General features: G+C 40.6%; 1 protein-coding gene across 2 annotated transcripts in view; it reads right to left on the reverse strand.

Annotated features, from left to right (window-relative positions):
• GLRA2 (glycine receptor alpha 2) overlaps positions 1-18,731 on the reverse strand; it is a 129,722-nt gene that overhangs the window by 14,636 nt on the left and 96,355 nt on the right. For both annotated transcript variants that reach the window (XM_075175828.1, XM_075175818.1), the window contains exon 8: positions 14,895-15,044. In XM_075175828.1, the coding sequence (XP_075031929.1) occupies positions 14,895-15,044 (150 nt within the window). The remainder of the gene's footprint in view (positions 1-14,894; positions 15,045-18,731) is intronic.

The following is an 18,731-nucleotide window of genomic DNA, read 5'->3' on the forward strand; positions in this document are numbered from 1 at the left end:
AGCTATATATAACCAGGGAGAAATAAAAAAAGAGACAGTTCTCTCTTAGATCATTATAAGATGATGTTGCTTTCAGTTTTCCTGTTGCTTCAAAGGTTATAAATGATGTGATCTTTTCACCATCACATATGATATATGTCTGCTGTTTGTCTGACTTGTCAACTCCTCACACAGAAATCCAATACTCCCCACTTGTCACATATTCATTTCAGATGTGTGTTCTCTTGCAGGGTCCAAAATTAAATAGTTACTGTATTCCTACTTGCCAGTTTTCAAGTCTTGCCTTGTGTGGTCCTTCCTTGCCAAACCACAGTTGTCACGTTAGCAACCCACATGAGTACTTGCAGCAAACGTAAAATCTCCTGATCATAATTAAAATTCTGCATGCTTTTCTATTAAATAAAGAAAATCATCGTGCATCCTAATCCATAGCTCTGCTGTTCTGCCACTGTTCTTTAAAGGTCTGATTACTGAGCTAATTGCTCAGGCAGGTTGTTTTTAGACTGCATCGTGCATGTATGGGTTTTATATCACTGTCAAAATAAGTATTGAATTAATCCTGGCTCCTCGTCTATGTGTTGAAAAATGGTTTCCTCAGTCCAGACAGAAGTTAAAATTAGAAGTAACCTCTAAAAGGGGCTATAGAGTGAAGGGCAGTTCTCAGTGCTAAGAAAGGACGAGAGCACAGACTCAGACAGCTCAGTAGGAGATTGGCACAAGTTACAAAATACAAACTTGTGTAGCTGTATTTCAGCAGCATATCTGCAGCTGTAACCTGTGCTGCTGCAGAAGAAAGGGGAAACAAAGAGCCTTAGGATAGAAAGAGCCTATTGCTATTCCTGTCCAGAATAGTAAATAATTGTTCAGAGACTTTTTTACTGACCTTTGTTTCAGGAGTACTTGCAAGTCAAGGAGAATTACAGGGTGTAAATCAGAAATACTCAACTGCGGGTCAGCACATCCACAATGAGATATAATTCAGCTCACAGTCTCCCTGAGGAGCAATCCCTCACAAATCTCTCTTAAACTCACTCCTGATATATTGGGCACATTACAGAAGAAACTGTTTAAGAGCACTGATTAATATTTTCAGCAACTGTAAATCTCCCAGCGTACTGCTTGGTGCCCGCTCTGCCAGCTGGCTCTCAAGGGCTCTTCTGGTCCTGTTCCCTGCTATCCTATGATTCTGTGTTTGTAGTTCGAAGAACAGAATAGAAGTCAATAACCATCCAGACCAAACAGCTTTCTCTACGTTGTAATGCTTTAAACATGCTTCGAAAGCTGCCAGCAGAAAAGGTGCCCAGATTCACATGAATTTGGTACCTATTCCTAAGATATCTTCGCTTTGATATGGAAGGCAAAAGGGGAGGACTTGTGGGAAAAGAAAGGTCAAAATTCACATCCCACCATGGCATGCTGATTACCCCTGGGGCACCCCTGTACCCCTGGGGTACAGTGCTTTGGGAGTGAGGCAGCCTGCAGCTCACACAAGGGATAAAGTGTGGTATGCCCCCCAAAATACCCTTCTGTCTCCCCTCTGATGAATAAGACCTCACTGCAGAAGAACTAGGTTCTTGTTTCATAGCTGAAGGAGGTAAATATTTGACAGACTCACAAGGAGTCATGTTTGGCAGCAAGGAATGTGCAGCAGTGACAGAAAAAAAGCGAGGCTAAGAACACTGGCTGGGATGCTACATGCAATAAAACGATTAGCCTCACGTGAGGTTTGAAAAATATTCAGGAAATAACAGCTGTTAGGTTCAAACACAGCATGTGATGAAAAAAAACTATTGTCATGATATAAGCCTGTTATTCCACCCCAGCTACGCAAATACCCACAAGATGATAACTCACCAAAGGGAAGAGCAGTAACAGAACAAAGAAGGGTGACAAAATCATCAGTCTTCACATGTCAAAAAGCAAAATTCAAATAGCTTATTTTTACAAATATGATTTTTACAAATAATCTATTTTACAGATTATTTTACAAAATGACGGAAGATAAGCCCCAAGGGAATGTGAACAATGATCAAAGAGCAAATAAGAGACAGACAACACAAACAGGCATCCTAGTACCTAGAAGTAATAGAAGAACAGGGGCATACAGCACCAGAGCATCTTAAAAGAGCTGTCGCTTTGTGCAAACTTGAAAAAAAAGAGTATTTACAGCTAGGGAGCAAGACATTTTCTGTGCCTGCAAAAGACTACCGTCTCTGGACTGTTTATTACTCTTTTCTCTCATGCCTGTTTGGTCCCTATGAAAAAGTACAGTTTATATCTCCACAGCACGAACATCCAGCACAGGTAACAATAAGGGCAGAATAATAAAAGACCAGCCCATTAGTGAAAAATACAGAACTGACTCCACCGAAGTTCATGACAGACAAATCTAGGACATCTCCAAAATAAGGAACAAAATGGCAGTGCTCAAAAACATTTAAAAAAAAGAACTCAACAGCTGGCTAATCAATTGCTTTTATGTAAGATCTGAAGTTGATGTGAAAGGTGAAGATTTGGAACAGCAGCACTGACTTAGTGCTCCATGATATTTTTTTTTTTTAATTATGGGAGCAAATAATCTTGCTTTCCTCTGTTGTTTTTGCTTCCTTGCTTGCATGGAGTAAGGACCCCCAGCCACCACCTGAGAAATCTGAAATGGCAGGTTGAAGTTGGCTTACGGTAAGTCCTTAAATATGCTAAATTTGTTCCTGCCCTTGTTCATGTAACTGTGTAAAGAGAAATACCTCAGATCAGGAAAGAAGACTAGCATAACTAGCTCTCTTCCTTTCTCTTTCAACCTTGCTCTCCTTGCAGGCACAGTCACTGAACTCAATATTACTTTGTTCATGACAAATACCGACTGAACCCTGCAAATATCCATTACAATTTGCAAAACCATTAGCCATCCTGTTTCCGTTCATCTAATATATAGTTTTGGTTATTTTTATGTCTTGATTAACCTCGCACAAGATCTTCCTCCACTTCCAACACCCTTTTCACTCCCAACATGCACTCCTGGCAGCTCCAGTGGCCATATGTATTGTTAGTTCCATAAATGCTGAGGAGCTAATACGAAAAACTCGTAGCAAGTTTAAGAAAAGTGTTTTAATAATTCATAAATCATCACATTGAACTGACTGCTCGATCCATAAATAGTAAATCTACTCATCACAAAAATACCACTTCTGGCTTAGAAAGTCCTTGAGCTGCAAAGTCCTGGAGCCCAGAAGGATGCATCGAGGACGTATTGCTGTCACAGAGAGCTTCCTGCACCAGGCAGAGCCCTGGCCTAACATGGGACAGCCTTCTTGGGGTTTATCTTCTCCAGATGGAGCTTCCCACAGCGAAGACATGCAGCCAGTTGCTGAACAGCTGCCCCATGAATTTCAAAGCTACACTGGCTATTTAACAAGTTTGGATAATAATCAGAAGAAATGTTCCTAGCAAGTCCCTTTGCCTTCTGACTATAATGCAGCATGCTTAGCTTGAACAGGTGGCAAGTTCATTTTGCCTAAGATGTAAACCTGAAAACAAGAATCTAAACCTAAAACATTATACATTTCTGTAGGCATTACTAAAACAATTATTTACAAGCATTTTTTTTTAAATCTATAATAAAGATCTATTATTTCTGGTAGGAATCCAGTTTTATGGGATCTGTGATAAGAAATTTGACTATTGCTAGGTAGAAAGGTTAAGCTGAAAATAAATGCTACATGAAGAACACATTGACTAGGCCGAAAAGCCAAGAAGAAGAAGAAAGAAGAAAAGCAAGTAAGCTCATGCTTGGTAGGAAGGGGTTGAAAAGTAATTAAAAAAAGCTATATAGACCACTAATTTTGGAAGTAGCAGATAAATCAAGAAACAACTAATCCTCTTTAGTTTTGCTAGGGAAATCATTAGTGGAAATATTGGTGAGGCTACCTGGAGTGAGAAGCATGATACCCAAACGTAAGAGGCTCAGAGAGAAAACTAGAATTAATAAATTCAGAAAAGCTGAAGCCTAGTCACGGCAGGTCATGCCACCATATGAGAGCCTGGAGAAAACTGGCAATTACTAGGTAGACAGGCACAAAAGAAATCCAGTGACCTGTGTGGGAAATACAGTGTAAAGCTAATGTAGGGAGAATAATATCTAAAATATGTTACGCCTCCTCTGGTTTTTCATCTTAGACACACACACACACACGTACATGCACAAACACCCAAGGAGGGACCTGTCTGATGGAAGATTAGCTGATATTTTGGTCTAATAAGGAAAATGTAGTTGAATAGTTGCATAATTTGCCACTGCTCCGCTGTAAAGAATGGGGCAAGAACTTGCAAAACTTGCAAGAAAGGTAATTGTCTTCTGCAAAAGCCACTGGAAGGTTATAGGAAATACCTATATAGTCTATTGGTAGGGCTGGAAAATTAGTGAGCAAGAGCACAAAGTGATTTTCAGAAGACTTGAGTATCCACTCATTGGTGTAAATATCTGCAAACACAAGAATGTCCCCCAAATTTTGCATGGGAAGTCCCGTGAAAGTGGCAGGGTCACCAACCTTTCAAAGTTAGGACAGAGTATTATGCAGTATAAGCACCCATACTGCACATGCAATGAAACATATGGGACCAGAAAAATACATCTTAATTCATCTAATAGGTAGGTAATGGTGAAAAAAGAGTATTAGGACCTTGTACGTCTTCCAGGCAAAAGATACCAAGGGCTCTAAAAGAGCATCCTGTGATGCACAAGTTTTCTCTATCTCACCAGCCTGTGGTGGTATCACGCTTGATTAGACTTGCTATAATTTCCCTTGCCCGCCATGCTCAGCACAGAAAAAAGCCTGAAACAAGTTGAAAATTCTGCAGATGGGGCAAATGAGGGGACTTAGTGTCTGGTTCTACACTGTGTTTTGCAAAACCTGAAGACTGTGAATGTGGTAAAACCCTTTGTTTTTTTTTCATAAATATCTGTTGTACAGATCTTTCCTGTCAATTTGACAACAGAAACAAACCATATCAGAAAAGTGAGCCCTCCATGGAAGTGGAAGAGAAAGCTAGCATGAATTAACAGTCAACAGATAGATTAATTTCTCAGAAAGTTCGTGCTAGAGAATATCAGGGCTGCTGCATGCAGGTACCTGCAAAATGTTACATCCTAAAGAGGAAATACACAACTTACTTTCCTAGAATGGCATGCAAGATCTCACGTTTGTGCAACTCAAGTAATCTCTAATGAACAGGGTTTGTGATCTCCATTCTTAATTATTTATTCTTTTGACAGATGAAGATTACAGAGCACCTGAAGGCAAGTCTCTACTACCAGCAGGCTTGGGAAGACTTAACAGAAAAATGAATGAGTCAGTCACAGGCAGAGCACTTCCACATGACTAGCAGAAAGAGTTATCTCAGAAAACTACATGGAGAACAGCTTGAAGAGAGTGAGGTGAGACATGAAAACAAAGGCATCATGTCTCCTAGGAGTCTTGTCGTGATATCACAGAGAAATTAAAACCTTGGCAACTTGGTAAAATAACTTGCATTTATGCAGTGGATTATATATGTATGAGTGTGTACCAATGCACACACAATATCTGTGTGAGAAATTACATACACAGGTTAGAAGTTAAATGATTCAAAGAGCTATGCTATCGCTTAGAGAGAAGTTACAGGCTCGAAGCAGAAATTCACAGGTAGGATTCTGGACTTCTGTTACTCCATGTGTTTAGGCAACCACAGTAGCCTTTTCTGACCTTTCCAATCTGTTTATCCAAGAGCTAAAAACACTCTGGCACACTCAGTATGCCAGGTATATTCAACCAGCCACTGGAAAACTGAGCTTTCCAATAGCAAGTCCTTCTTGACATTGATCCTGCTGTAGTAAAGAAGTGTTGTGTGGGAAGATCCAGGGCTGTGCCAGCTCTGAGATGCCATGGGGAGAGTCCAGTCACAAGAGCAGAAGTGGGTAAATTTTTAGTGACCTGTGGCTGGGCTTGGCAAGGAGTATTCAGATTCTCCCAACTTGAAATGGGTCTTTGTGAAGACTCTGGGAAGACTCAGCAACAAGCACTCAGAATAGGTAGAACTTCAAGGTGTTTATTCCTTCCAGTGTAACTATCTCTAGGCCCTTCCTCATGTTGTAGCAAAGAAAATCTCCTTCCCCACCTATCCATCTACTCCCAGTTAGCCAATTGCTTCTTTTGTGCAAGATAGATTAGTGTTATTACAAAAAAAGAAAAACAGTTAAAAAAACCCCCAAAAAACAGGCAGCAAGAGAAATACCCAAGTATGAATATCCATATTTACAGTAAATAGCATCTTGCTCTAGCAGTGGATCAAGTGAAATAAACATGTCTGATCATTAAATCAAACTAAATGTGTCAGAATCAGGCTCTGACTGATCAGTTTGCCATAAGCAATGGCTGTTAACTTGAATAGAAATGACTAAACAATGTTGTATTCCTTCTGGAAAAAAAAAGATAGAGAAACAAATGGCTTCATCTCCACTTTTTTAGAAGTACTATAAAAACTGGATTTTACTGGAACCCATGAAGCTTTTCAGACCTTGAGACAGCATGAGGTTTCAACAGTCTAGTTAATACAATTTGGTTTTGCACAATGTCATTTGGACAACATCATTACAGAATGCTTCACAATTAATTACATTCAAATAGCAGCTTCTATCCCCTGTGGAGAATGGGATTAATTGGGTCAGATGTAAATACGCATTTCATGGATCCTACTGAACACTTGCCCATCTCCCCAATTTACTATGTAATTTGATACAACTGGCGTACTATGCTCTGGAGATGCGCAGGGCGAGCACAGTTGCAAGTCAGGGTAGAAATACACGGATACAGCAGTGCTGGTATTCTCAGCCTGCATTATGCTTGGCTCTAACTGCACAACCCTTTCATTTTCTTGCAGAAACACTAATTTATATTTATTCATGCTGAAATACTCTGCTGTTGAAAATGAAGCTTGGGACAGAACTCAGAACTGATATGAAGCGTTGTGATGGACCCCTGGCAATGTGGGATCAGAAACTGTTCTCCTCCCAGGTGTCTTCACGCCCTGTTGGAAAGAGGACTTGACCATCACTGCAATGAGAAATCCTGAGACCCTTAGTGGGTCCTGACTCTGGGCAAGAAAACAGTAAAGATAAGCTACCTACAGGGAAAGAACAAAGGAGCCAACTTTGGGGCAAAGTTGTTTCCTTGACCCCTTCTGCCTAAATCTTGGGACTGTAATGGTTTTTCACACTCTTTCTGGAGTCTTGGGTAGGGGCAGTTTTCATTAAACATACCCCTCCTGAAGTCCCCTTTCTTCATTTTTTTATCATGAAACACATATTTAGCTGGGTTTTTTTCCATGAAATACGGTGGGCCAGAACACATCCAGCAAAAAAATCACCATTTTCTAAAATAATCTGGAAAATAAAAGCTTGCGCCTGTGGCAAGTGGTTCTTGAAAAGCTACTTCTTGTTGCTTTAAAGCATCAAAAATAAGAACACTGTTTCCTGGCTCTTTCTAGCTTCCTCTGCCCTATTTTCAGTTTGCACTCTCCCCTAGGTATAATAAGAAATGAGACATTTGCACCCAGCTGGAGAGTACCTTTCATGAGCTGGAAAACTGCAGAGTTCATTTCTGGCGTGTTTCCTGCTGTTCATGAGTAACTATCAGGACAAACTCACTTGAGTGAAGTGCAGACTTCAGTCCCCAAGGCTTGTCAGTTCAGAGCTGATCCTTTCAGCCACTGCGTGCAGGCGAGGTACAAGAGAGGACTCGGGGTTTCTAAAGCAAAGTAACACTACTGAGCAAACAAAAAAAACTTTATTGAGTATTCCTTCTGGCTTTTGCAGTCCTACCTGTCCCAGGTGGTGCAGCATACAGTCATTTTGTCATTCCAGATCTGAAATTTTGTAATATTACTGCTCTGTAGCCTCTTTAAACCTAGTTTTACAATGCTTATATCCTGTTCATATCTTATTTAACATTAAGGAGTAATTTGCTACAGTATTTACCACCTGGCCAGCAGGACTCATTATACCGTATCATGTCCTACTTGCTGCTTTGGTGCCACGCCTGGTCCCTACCATTTGATTTTCTGTCCCCTGCTGCCACTGAGTACTCCATGTTGCACCACTCTGATCATTGAAGTGGATATAAAGATTCACCATTCTGCAGCCTTACCAACTCCCCAGAAGTTCTCCACTTCTCTGGTTTCCACCACCTCTAAACTAGGCATTTTTTCCCTCTCCTCCATTTTTTTTCCCCCCAGAACTATGAATTTTGTTCTCCTGATTTTGTTCTCCTGGCTTTGCCTCTACTCTGGTACCTGGATTCCATTACTTCAGCTTGCACACTTGTAGTCTACCAGCTTTAATTAATGCTTGGATATTTGGGAGTTGATATTTGAAGGTCTTTCTCAGGAGCTGGTATTACATGTTGCATAAATTAGTCTGTCTTTGATAACAGAATGTTTAGTGTACCCAAATTTTTATTTGGTTTTCAGAGTTCTCTCCCTTGAAATGTAACTACCCTTTTTCTCTTCTGTTTCTTGGTTTGGGGCGAAAAATCCACCCCGTGTAGTCCATCATCTTATTATGTCTGAGGCTGTAAAACACATGAAACACAGATACTTGTTCTGAGTTTTTTTACCTTCCTTCCTCCAAAAAGGGAGGGAAAAGCTTCCATTTCACTTTTAACGACACTTGTAAACAGTCCCTTATAAAAAAAAAATCTCTCTTTTACTGTTTCTTTGTCTGTGTGTGCTTTTCACTGGAAAATCTGCATTTCCAGTGAGCTTAGTCTGTCCACCTGGACAAACTGCTCTTACTAGATTTTTGATCCATTGCTTGGATACCATCCCCATGGCTGAACTGCTTCTTTTCCGACAGGTTGATCTTTCTTTGGGGACTCCTGTCTCTCTTTAGACTTGTGCCTAGAGCTAGGCTAAGGATTTATATCCAGATGTTTTTCCAGTTTAAAATGATGCTTTTGTTTAAATGTTTAAACTCACTGTGGTAAGTCCATTTAATAAACAATAAAGATACTTGACTGCTGTTAACTAGGGCCATTCCTAGCCTATTCATGCTCGCAATAAAATGACAGACAAGGACATTCAGATGAAGTCACAAGGTGACACGGGAACATGTTGAAATGTATTGCGTCTATTATTTAACTGGTTCTGTGCAGTCGTATGCAGGACTGTAACTTCAAGCTAAATGATCATTTTTGTGTTTTTATCTTCTGCTGGATTTTTCTGTGCAGTTACATTAAAGCGCTAATGCAATTGCCCTGGAAAAAGAAAAGTAACCGCAATATCTTGAGGGTGTTTATCTACAGCAGAAGCTACATGCTCTTTAATCCGTTAAGTAAGCAAGATGTGTGTGAGAGAGAAAGCCGTTCAGACTCGGGTTCTTATTTTTCACAATGAAACTCGTGTGCCTGAGCTCGCCTGGTGAGTACCAAAAATAGCTCAGCAAAAAGGGTTTTCCTTGAGCACTTCCATTATTCACATGATGCGGCACCTTACATAACGCGAGGCGTGCACGTCATCCCGCCGAGTGCGGCGCACACGGGTGCTAGCGGGCAAAAATTTCCGCCAGGGACAGTAGTACCACGTGCTTTAAAGGCAAAGTCAGGCTGAAGGCACTGATTGTTTTCAATGGGCAAGGCTAGAAAATCTTAGAAAATTGTTTGGGAGCTCTAACAGAAGGGTTTCGCTATGATTAAAATGGCAGAGACAGCCTTTGAAAACCACTGTTGCTCAATGTGTACTCTTCTCCTTTTTAAAGATGGAAATATTGTATCATCCTGACAGTTGCCGTGACTTTGGGCACTTGGGGCACCTGCCTTGCCACCTGCAGCTCCATCCAGAGACCAGCAGTTCTCTGAAGCACTCGTCCAGGTGCTGCCATCTTTGCTTAGTGGAGTTATCCTTTGCTGCTGTAATCACTTAGTCTCAGTCCTAGCGCCTTCATTTAAAAACACCATTTGTGCCTCCCTTTGCTAATCTGCATGCATGTGAACCCCCCTGGCTGCAGCACTGTTATTTGTATTGCTCTGTGTTCCCTGCACATGGGATTAAAGTCTGTCACAGCCTCCAGCTGCACAGTTTTTTGTTCAAGCTATAAAGTATTGCTTTTAACACTAACGGTCCCAAACTTAACCCCTATTCTTGGTCACAGTGGTAACCATCGCACATATAATTTAGGAAGTCATCTCTGAGATGATGGTATGAATACTAGTGTACCGTGCGTCATTTTGACTACTGAACGTATAACATAATAATTACTGTTTTAAAAAAGGGATGACTGAACCTGTGTAAACAGAGTTCTTCTGCTTCCCTGGAAACACATCATTTTGAAAAATAAGCAAATCTTGTTTGATTATTACAAATTATATTTAAAAAAGAAGTTCCTTTCTTTCAGGTGATTTGGCACTATGCAAATTTAGGTTTTAATATAATGAAACTGTACTACATCCTCAGTACCATCAGACTCACGGCTTCTGTGGCCTGTAGTCTCTCTATGCAAAAAGTAGTATCATGATATATAATAAATAGGCAACCATTTCTCTCAGCAGTGAAGTATTGCTACTGTTGGGTGTATTTCACCGTGAGCAGGAAGACTACACAAATCTTTAGGACAAGCATTGAATCCTTCCTCCAACAGAAACTGCACGGGGAAGGCAGACAGGTTGAAGCACTGATTACCTGAGGATATAGGGATTTATTCAGTATGGAAGATGGCAACAGGTCCTGATAGTGCCATCTGTTCTAATGCAATGACAGGTCAATGGTTCAGCAGTAAATACAATTTCTGGACTGTCAACAACACAACCTGGACTTTCCTAGAGAAACATTAACCAGTCTGATCTTTGGCTTAAGAGATCTGACAGTCTCTTAAGGTATCTTGTGCTTTCATGCAATGCTCTGAGGGTTGCAGCAGTAAGAAGAACAAGACCCTGCAGAAGCAATAATGAAAGCAGTGACAGAGATATAGGCTTATAAAACTGAGAAGAGTATCTTTCTTCTTTTGTAGATCTAGCTGCTAAACCCAGGAATCCTGGTCAGGCATGGTTTCGCACCTATTTTTTCCCTCCCCAGATTAGCACTGAATGATGCAGTATAAATATTCAATCAATCACCCCTCTTTTACACTGTCTTCTCTTGACTGTGTCACAATCACTTGCCTGTGACTTTTAGATTCGCATTTACCATAAACCCTAGTTCAGTGAGCAATACCTCATCAAGTCAAGCTCCCTGCTTGTGAGGTTTCTTCTGGCACCAGTTGTTGCTCTGTTCTCCTCTGTACACAAATGTCCTTCTCTTGAGCAGAAAAATACCGAGCTGCAGCTATGGTAGCATTGGTCCAGAAACCTCTGTCTTGGTATGTCTCCTCTGTTCACCTCTCAAGTGCACATCGCTTCTGTGGTGGGAGTTCTCCAGGGGAAATCAACGCCAGTGCAGCTCCAGCTCTCAGGGCTTTGCAGCAAAAGTACTGCAGCGACATGGCCCCTCTGCCTACTGTCCTGGCCGCATATGTAATCCACAGTATTCAAAAGTAGAAGAGAGCTTTCTGCAAGCGTTCCTTAGGGAGAGGGTAACCAAGCCTTACATGAACCTTAGCTGGACTACTAGCACTATGTGACTGATAAGACACACCACACTGAGTACGTACTTGGACGGTTTCTGTAGTTGTGTGGCACCAGCTTTCCAGTGACAGCATAGTAATATTGGTCCTGTCTTCTAGAGAGACCCTGAAATTTTTCGTTATATGTTCAGTTCTGTATATGTGTAAATATGATTATTTCTACAGTAGAAGGTATCCAGAAAAGAAGGCTCTCTTCTACTGCTTGATATCGTAGCTCTGAAAGTGAACAATTTATTGCATTACAAACCCTCTATCCTAATTTTGCTGTGTAACGTGAACTGTGATTTTTGCTTTGATTTTGAAAGCTACTAATTCCCTTTACAGTGTACAAAATGCACTGAAATCATCTGCATCTTATAATCACGTAACTTTACAGAGCTTGATCAAAGTCAGAGGCCCATTACAGCTCAAAAGCTGCTCAGGCAATGTTTTTGTTCTGGGAAATCAGGTCCCGAGAGATTTAAATCCTGGTCCCATTTTATTTAAATGAATAAATTTCATTTCTCAGCCACTAGTACCAAGCAGTGAGCTGCACACTAAGCTCATTTCTCTCTCCATCACTGATTTTATTGCCTCCACAACTCACCCGTAATCTGGATCTATCAACTGCTATCATATTGCTTCAGATCTGCTACACGTTATGCTGCGTATAAGATTTCAGCTCCATGGCTCTTCTCCAAGCAAATAAAAAGAAACCAACGAAATTTTTTTTTCATTCATAGATATTCATACTCCACTAAGCAGGGCTCAGGACATAAGAGGAGGAACACTGCAAGTTGACAGTTCAGGAATAAATATCGTAGCATTAAAAATGCATTTCATCATTATACATACCAAGTTTTGTTGGAATATGCTCATCTGAAAGATGACACAATGTGGGATTTTCTGTCTCAAAGCATTTCCTATGCTCCTGTCCCCCCCCCGCCCCCCTACATTTATACAGGACCAGGCTACCGAATATACATGCACTTTCTTTGGGAGGTTTGGAATGGGGGTGGCGCAAGCCAACCATGGAAAAGAGCAAGCATAAGGATGGGCCACAATAATGTACAACATGAAACTGCTGTTCATGCTGGGGACAGTATTGTATATTTTGTGGGGACGTTTAGCAAAGAGAATACAAGAGACTACTAGTGATGCCATGAAAATCATCCATTTTGCTGATTTATGACATCATCGCACATACTAAAACTCTCTCTTGCTTTCTCTTTCTCACTACAGTTTTACCCTCAAACTTGAATTGCCGATCTGATTCACTGTCCCGTAAGCTGATGACTCTTTGCTCCGCAAGCCATTCATGCGCCGCACGGACTCGACGCTTTCATTCCCAACAGTCATAGTCTGTGCCTGTCCCCAGAGTGTCAGCATAGATAGCAGCAGCAAGAATGAGAATATCACAGTGGTAACACAATGACACACATACACAACACACAAAGAGAAGAATGACTCAATTAGAGAAGACCATCATGCAAAACAATGTGAATCACTTTCAAGACAAAATAAACTGAGAAAATTGTGAGAGACAAACTCAAGTAAAGAGATGCAGAAAACACCTCCTAAAGAGATGGCCTTAGTAACATCATTCCCTGTTTTGAAATTCATGCAACCAGATTCATAGGAAAAGTGAAAGCAAGCCTGTGCAAATGGTTAGGTGTCTCTTACTCCAGCAGAATATTTCCTTGTATTTAATTAAGGCATTACCCATTTTGCAAAAAATCCATGTACCCACTGGCTTAGGATAAACACAGGTCTTCTGGTGATTTGGTTTTAAATAACTTTCTTTTAATAGTCACCAGAATAATCATTCCCACAACAGATGAATAACCACTTCCATGGACCAAAACCTCATAATTTTTGAGTGATGCCACTGGATACTGTTACTTACCAATGGTGGCTTCTTGCCTACTTGTTCATCTCTGAAGAAGACATGGTATCCAAATCTGAAATTACAGACCCCATACAGCAGCTTCTGCTGCTGCCATGCTGGTTTTGGAAACAAAGGCTTCCAGTGGCAGTGCATCCAGCCTGTGTGGCTGCAGACGGGCAAGCATTTCTGCTCTCTCTTGTAATCTAATCTTATCGGGAATCTCAATTCACCGGACAATAATATCAAACTAGAGAACAGCACTGGATTGCTTCCCAGAGCATCCATCAAATATTGCATTAGCTACAGAATATTTATTAGACAGACCTGTCAAAACACAAATGCCCTGTGCCATTGTTGTCATCCCTCTTGTAAAGGAAACCATTATTTGTGGCTTGAAGCACTCGTGCAGCTCAAGCAAATATTTACTTCACCTAGCAAATGCATGTGTACAGCGTAAACCTAAATGTTTCTACTGATACTGAAAATCAGTGACATAGATACAGGAAGGAGGAAACCTTTATAGTTGTGGGAATGATCATATCTGGGCTAAAATTCAATTTAATGTCTATTCTTGTCTTTCCATTTACCAAAGAAAAAATTAGGAAAGCTGGGCAGACTTCCTAAAAATATTTCTAGACTGACATCTAGATTAAAAACAAGCCTCTCTTCCACATTTCAGTCACTGGTATAAAATGATATGATGACAATACTCACAAATAGTCCCTTTGCTAAAAATTTGAAGCTAGTATCAGTAACAAACTGCGAAATAGTAGAATGTAGAGAAGAAATTGTCCTAATCCTTCACTTTTTTAAAGTGGCCATGTTTCCTGGTTTCAGCTGGGAAAGACACCAGTCCCTGGTGGTTTAGAAGTGAGGGCAGAACTGCTGCTCACTCTGCAATAGGCTACCCTAAGGAATCTCCCATTTTAGCATGACTAGCTAGGTAGCACTAGAAAAGACACGTCTCAAGCATGTGCTGATGTCAGCACGTCTGGATGATGTCAAGGAAATAATATTGGTCCTCTATGTCATTGCTTCCAACTGTTCTTTATGTGCTGGTAGTTGTCACATAACAGCATAATATTTGGGGATCAGAAGAAAATCAGTTTCACAGGTAAAGGTACAACTGCCTCAGCAATTGCAAGAAGAGAATAAAATTCTTGGAATCAGTGACCAATCTATTGACATTGATCAATAACTTCATAAACTGCAAATAAACCTAGTGGCAAGTTTTCAGCTCTTTATGAAGGAGTCACTCACTCAAAAGGAAACTTTAGAATAAGATTCTCCTGCAAGGGCAAGAAGAACTGAGGTGCGAAATCAACTGCATATCAGCATGCTGTCCAGGCAGACTCCGTCACCCCAAGTAAAGAGCAGCTGTACCTTGTTTTGTCTTCTTTGCCTTCTTCGGAGCCTCAGAAACTCCTTGTGCTGCCGTGAAACAAAGTTGACTGCTGCATACTCCAGTAATGCAGCAAAAACGAAGAGAAGGCACACGGCCATCCAGATGTCGATAGCTTTTACGTAGGAGACCTACAAAGAAATAAGACACAGCATGTTATATTTCAAACTTCTTCATGAGCTGAAGATATTGACGTGAAAAAATAAATACATTTCTGCACAGCATGAGTTCCAATTGTTCAATGAGGTGGGTTTTTTCTTGTTTTGGTTTGTTAGTTTATTGGCTTATAACAAATAAATAATCCAACAATTAATGGAAATGCGTGTTCACAAAGAATACACAAATTCTAAGCTGCTGCCTTTAGGAAAAGAATCAAGATTAGTCTAACAAAATACAAATGCTCTTATAGTCACAATCACAGCTTATCAGAAAGAATATGAATACATGACGTGGTTCAATACCTATAGAAAAACAACTCTAGAAAGTTTATAGTTATCACCTTTTTCATCTTTTATGAACCTATTACCATATTGATTAATTAGCTATGGTTGGTATCCATAACCTCAAAGTAAACTCAGGGTACTGTATCCTATTGGTTGATACAACGTTACTAATATATGTGTTATTAAATATTCGATCCTAGTTGCATGGCAACATGTTTATCCAACAACTCTATACGAAAAATAAATCTTCATAGATATTATCTACTACAAATGCCCAAATACCAAATGCCTCTGTTCTAGTAAAAGCCTATTCCGATTTGAATTGACTGGTCCACAATAAAATCAGATGTATTGCAGCACTGCAATGTCACAAGATTTTTATCATATTACCTACACAGTGGGCCAAAGAGTCGCCAATTAATGAGCTACACACTATGCATATCAAAGGAACATTGTCCTCCATAGATGTATTTAGTCTCTGCCTTTCTTGGTAGTCTTGCAGTTTTTAAGCAAAGATCTTATGATTAGACAACAGCAGGTTGTCTCTTTTGTTTATCAGGTATTACATCCAGGGTGGAATTAAAATCATCTGACTTTTAATGTCTAACGTACATGTAAGCTAGTTGCCTAAACTCCTTTGATATAAATAAATCAAGCAATGAAGAAGAACAGGCATTTCTAGCATGCAATGCATCTGAATTGTTTTAGATGTCTCCTTTGGGATGTGATGAATAACACCCAAATAGTGCTTCTCCATCTTCATGTCTCTAAAGAGGAGCTTAGAACCACTGTCTAAGCATAGATACATGGGGCTTTACTCAGTTGTCTAAATAAAAGCATCACATACTGCCACATTAGGTACCTAGCTTCTATTTGGTAATCCAGCAGAGCACAAATGTCCTGTATTATACTAACCAGTCCTCTGGAGATGTCTCAGATACCCAAGGTCACCTCAAATGGCACCACCATAAAACTGAATCAAGATAAGCAAAATAGATTGTACCTAAACTCTGAAAAACTATAATCAAAGGTATTTAAAGTCTGAATAATATCCTGCAGGCCAAACATTTCAATGCTGTCAAAACATACAGTGGTCTGAAAAGAGAGCAGAAAAGGATGTATTGTGCATTTAACACTCTAATGTTTAGGAGACCCAGTCTCCACCTTGGAAAACTCCACCACTACCCTTTGCACACTATTTGAGATGACCTTGCTCTTATGGTCATGGCTACCATTTCATGATGAAGGGAAGAACACCTATTTCAGTAGATTTTGCTCCTGTTTACCATGTGGTTGAATAGCACCACTTTTCAAAGTCAAAAGTAGAACATTTTTTGTTAATGTCAAATGGAATATACTGCACTATGTGTTCCAGCAAGCAATATGAGCAGAGGAACTGGCATTTAAAGCATGGCAGAAAGGATACAGAGCTCCATCCTGCAGATCCTGAACACTGAGCAGGACATTTCAGAGGAGCCAAATATTGCTATTCAGCCTGCACTATGGGAACATACATTTCTGTAGCTGAGGCTATACTCCAGCTCCACACTGCCATGCCCACTGCAATGCCCACAATACAACATGCACAGGCTGAGGTGGAAGAGGAGGCTTTAGCAGGCTAAGGTGACACTATGAATCTGTGCCTTTCAATTAGATACACAACAGGTATGCATTTCTCTCTCCCACGCATAAAAAAATCTTACAAGTTACATATTTACTGAGTAGATGTGAAACCCAGTGAAAACTCAACAGTGTCCCAGACACTCTGTGCCACAGGCTGAGGCACAGTAGGAATCAAGTCACTGAAACTTCTGCAAAATGCAGCTGAGTTTAGATTGTTTGTTACCTTCCTTGAAGGGGCAGCTTGTTTTCCTTTACAAATGCCCTTAGGAGATGTATTAGATATGCATAAACAACTGGACTGTGCTGCCAGAGACAGCGCATTGCTGGGAGCTGAAGCCACAAGAATCAGCATTTCTGACTGTGCAAATCCTGTCCTAGTGGGCTTAAAGCAGGGAGGGCAAAATAATAAAGGAAGCCCTGAGTTAGCCTTCCTGCCTCTTACACAGTGCTGCCATAAATGGCATCCACACAATTGCTGAGCCAGCTGGATTGTTTTAACTCCAGCCTGCTGGGCTGGAATCAGAGGATCACGATATGCTTGGCAGGTAGGCAGATTGTTTTATTGTTTAGCCACTGCCATACCATGGCACAGCTTTAGATGTGAAAACGGCACATTAAAAATAAATAAATGGAGAAGTCCTGCTGATCCCTTTGTTTTCAAATCACTTTATGTAATTTTACCTATGTATCCCCAGTATGTACAGAATTATGCTGCCAAAAGCCTAAAAGCCCATGCGATTTTCTGAAGTCAGACTTTTTTCTAGCCACCCCTCTGCATGGAAAATGACGTGGATCTATTACACCAAGCCTAAGAAGGCCTCACGTGGTACATATTTCGAAAGAAGTCCTAAAGTGAGAGCCCAGATTTTAGATCAGGACTTTGGTATCTAAAGCATGCACAATGTAAAGATTCAGTGGATTTTAGGGTCTCTGATTGCTTTAGCTGACTTTCACCTGTGTCTTCCTTCAACTAGGAAAAGGTCACATCTACCAGATTGTAGACTGATCTGAAGTCAACCTCTCTCAACCACCCTTGCTGAAGCTGTTCCACTTTGTATGAAAACACTTAAAAATCCATTGGCTTGGGGACTGGGCACAGAGTCTCCCCTTCCTAGATGCAAATCTTAAGCAGTGGAATATGAAGTCATTCTCTGTCTCTGTCCCAAACACACGCAGGGATTGAGAAGGCCCTATCACAGATATTTCATGGTGCTTGAACAATTTCCTCAGTGAGATGAGCACAGAAAGGATGTGAATTTGATCTGCACATTCCAGGTGAGTGCTATAACCACTTGCCTGTCAGATGCTGTAGCTTCTTACAGTGGTGTCTCACATGTCAATGAAATGCCTTTTTCTAAGAGCTCCTCAGCCATTTCCCACTTATCTCCACAGGAAACTCTCCACTCGGCAGGCTCTAGTGTGCATCTCATTCCTAGGTGCTTATTTTTCCTTTGCACTGTACAAGGAACCTTTCACATCTAATTTTCAGCTAGAAATATTGCTGAGTGACAGGCTCATAGGAGCTGGGGTCTGCAAAACAGTACTTCATGATATCATAGGCACATCCATTGCTTTGGGAGGTTCTTCCACCAAACTCAAAAACAGTGTTACCAGCTATGTTTTTTCCCAGATCATAGTATAGCTTGAAAACTCGTATGTTTGCTCAACTAAAAGGCTTACATCACCTGCCTTGGTAAGGACTCATCAAACAATACTGTATCTCCAGCTTCCTTAACTACCATGTCCATGCTC

The sequence above is a fragment of the Calonectris borealis genome, chromosome 1, assembly GCF_964195595.1.
Source record: "Calonectris borealis chromosome 1, bCalBor7.hap1.2, whole genome shotgun sequence".
Classification (NCBI taxonomy): domain Eukaryota; kingdom Metazoa; phylum Chordata; class Aves; order Procellariiformes; family Procellariidae; genus Calonectris; species Calonectris borealis.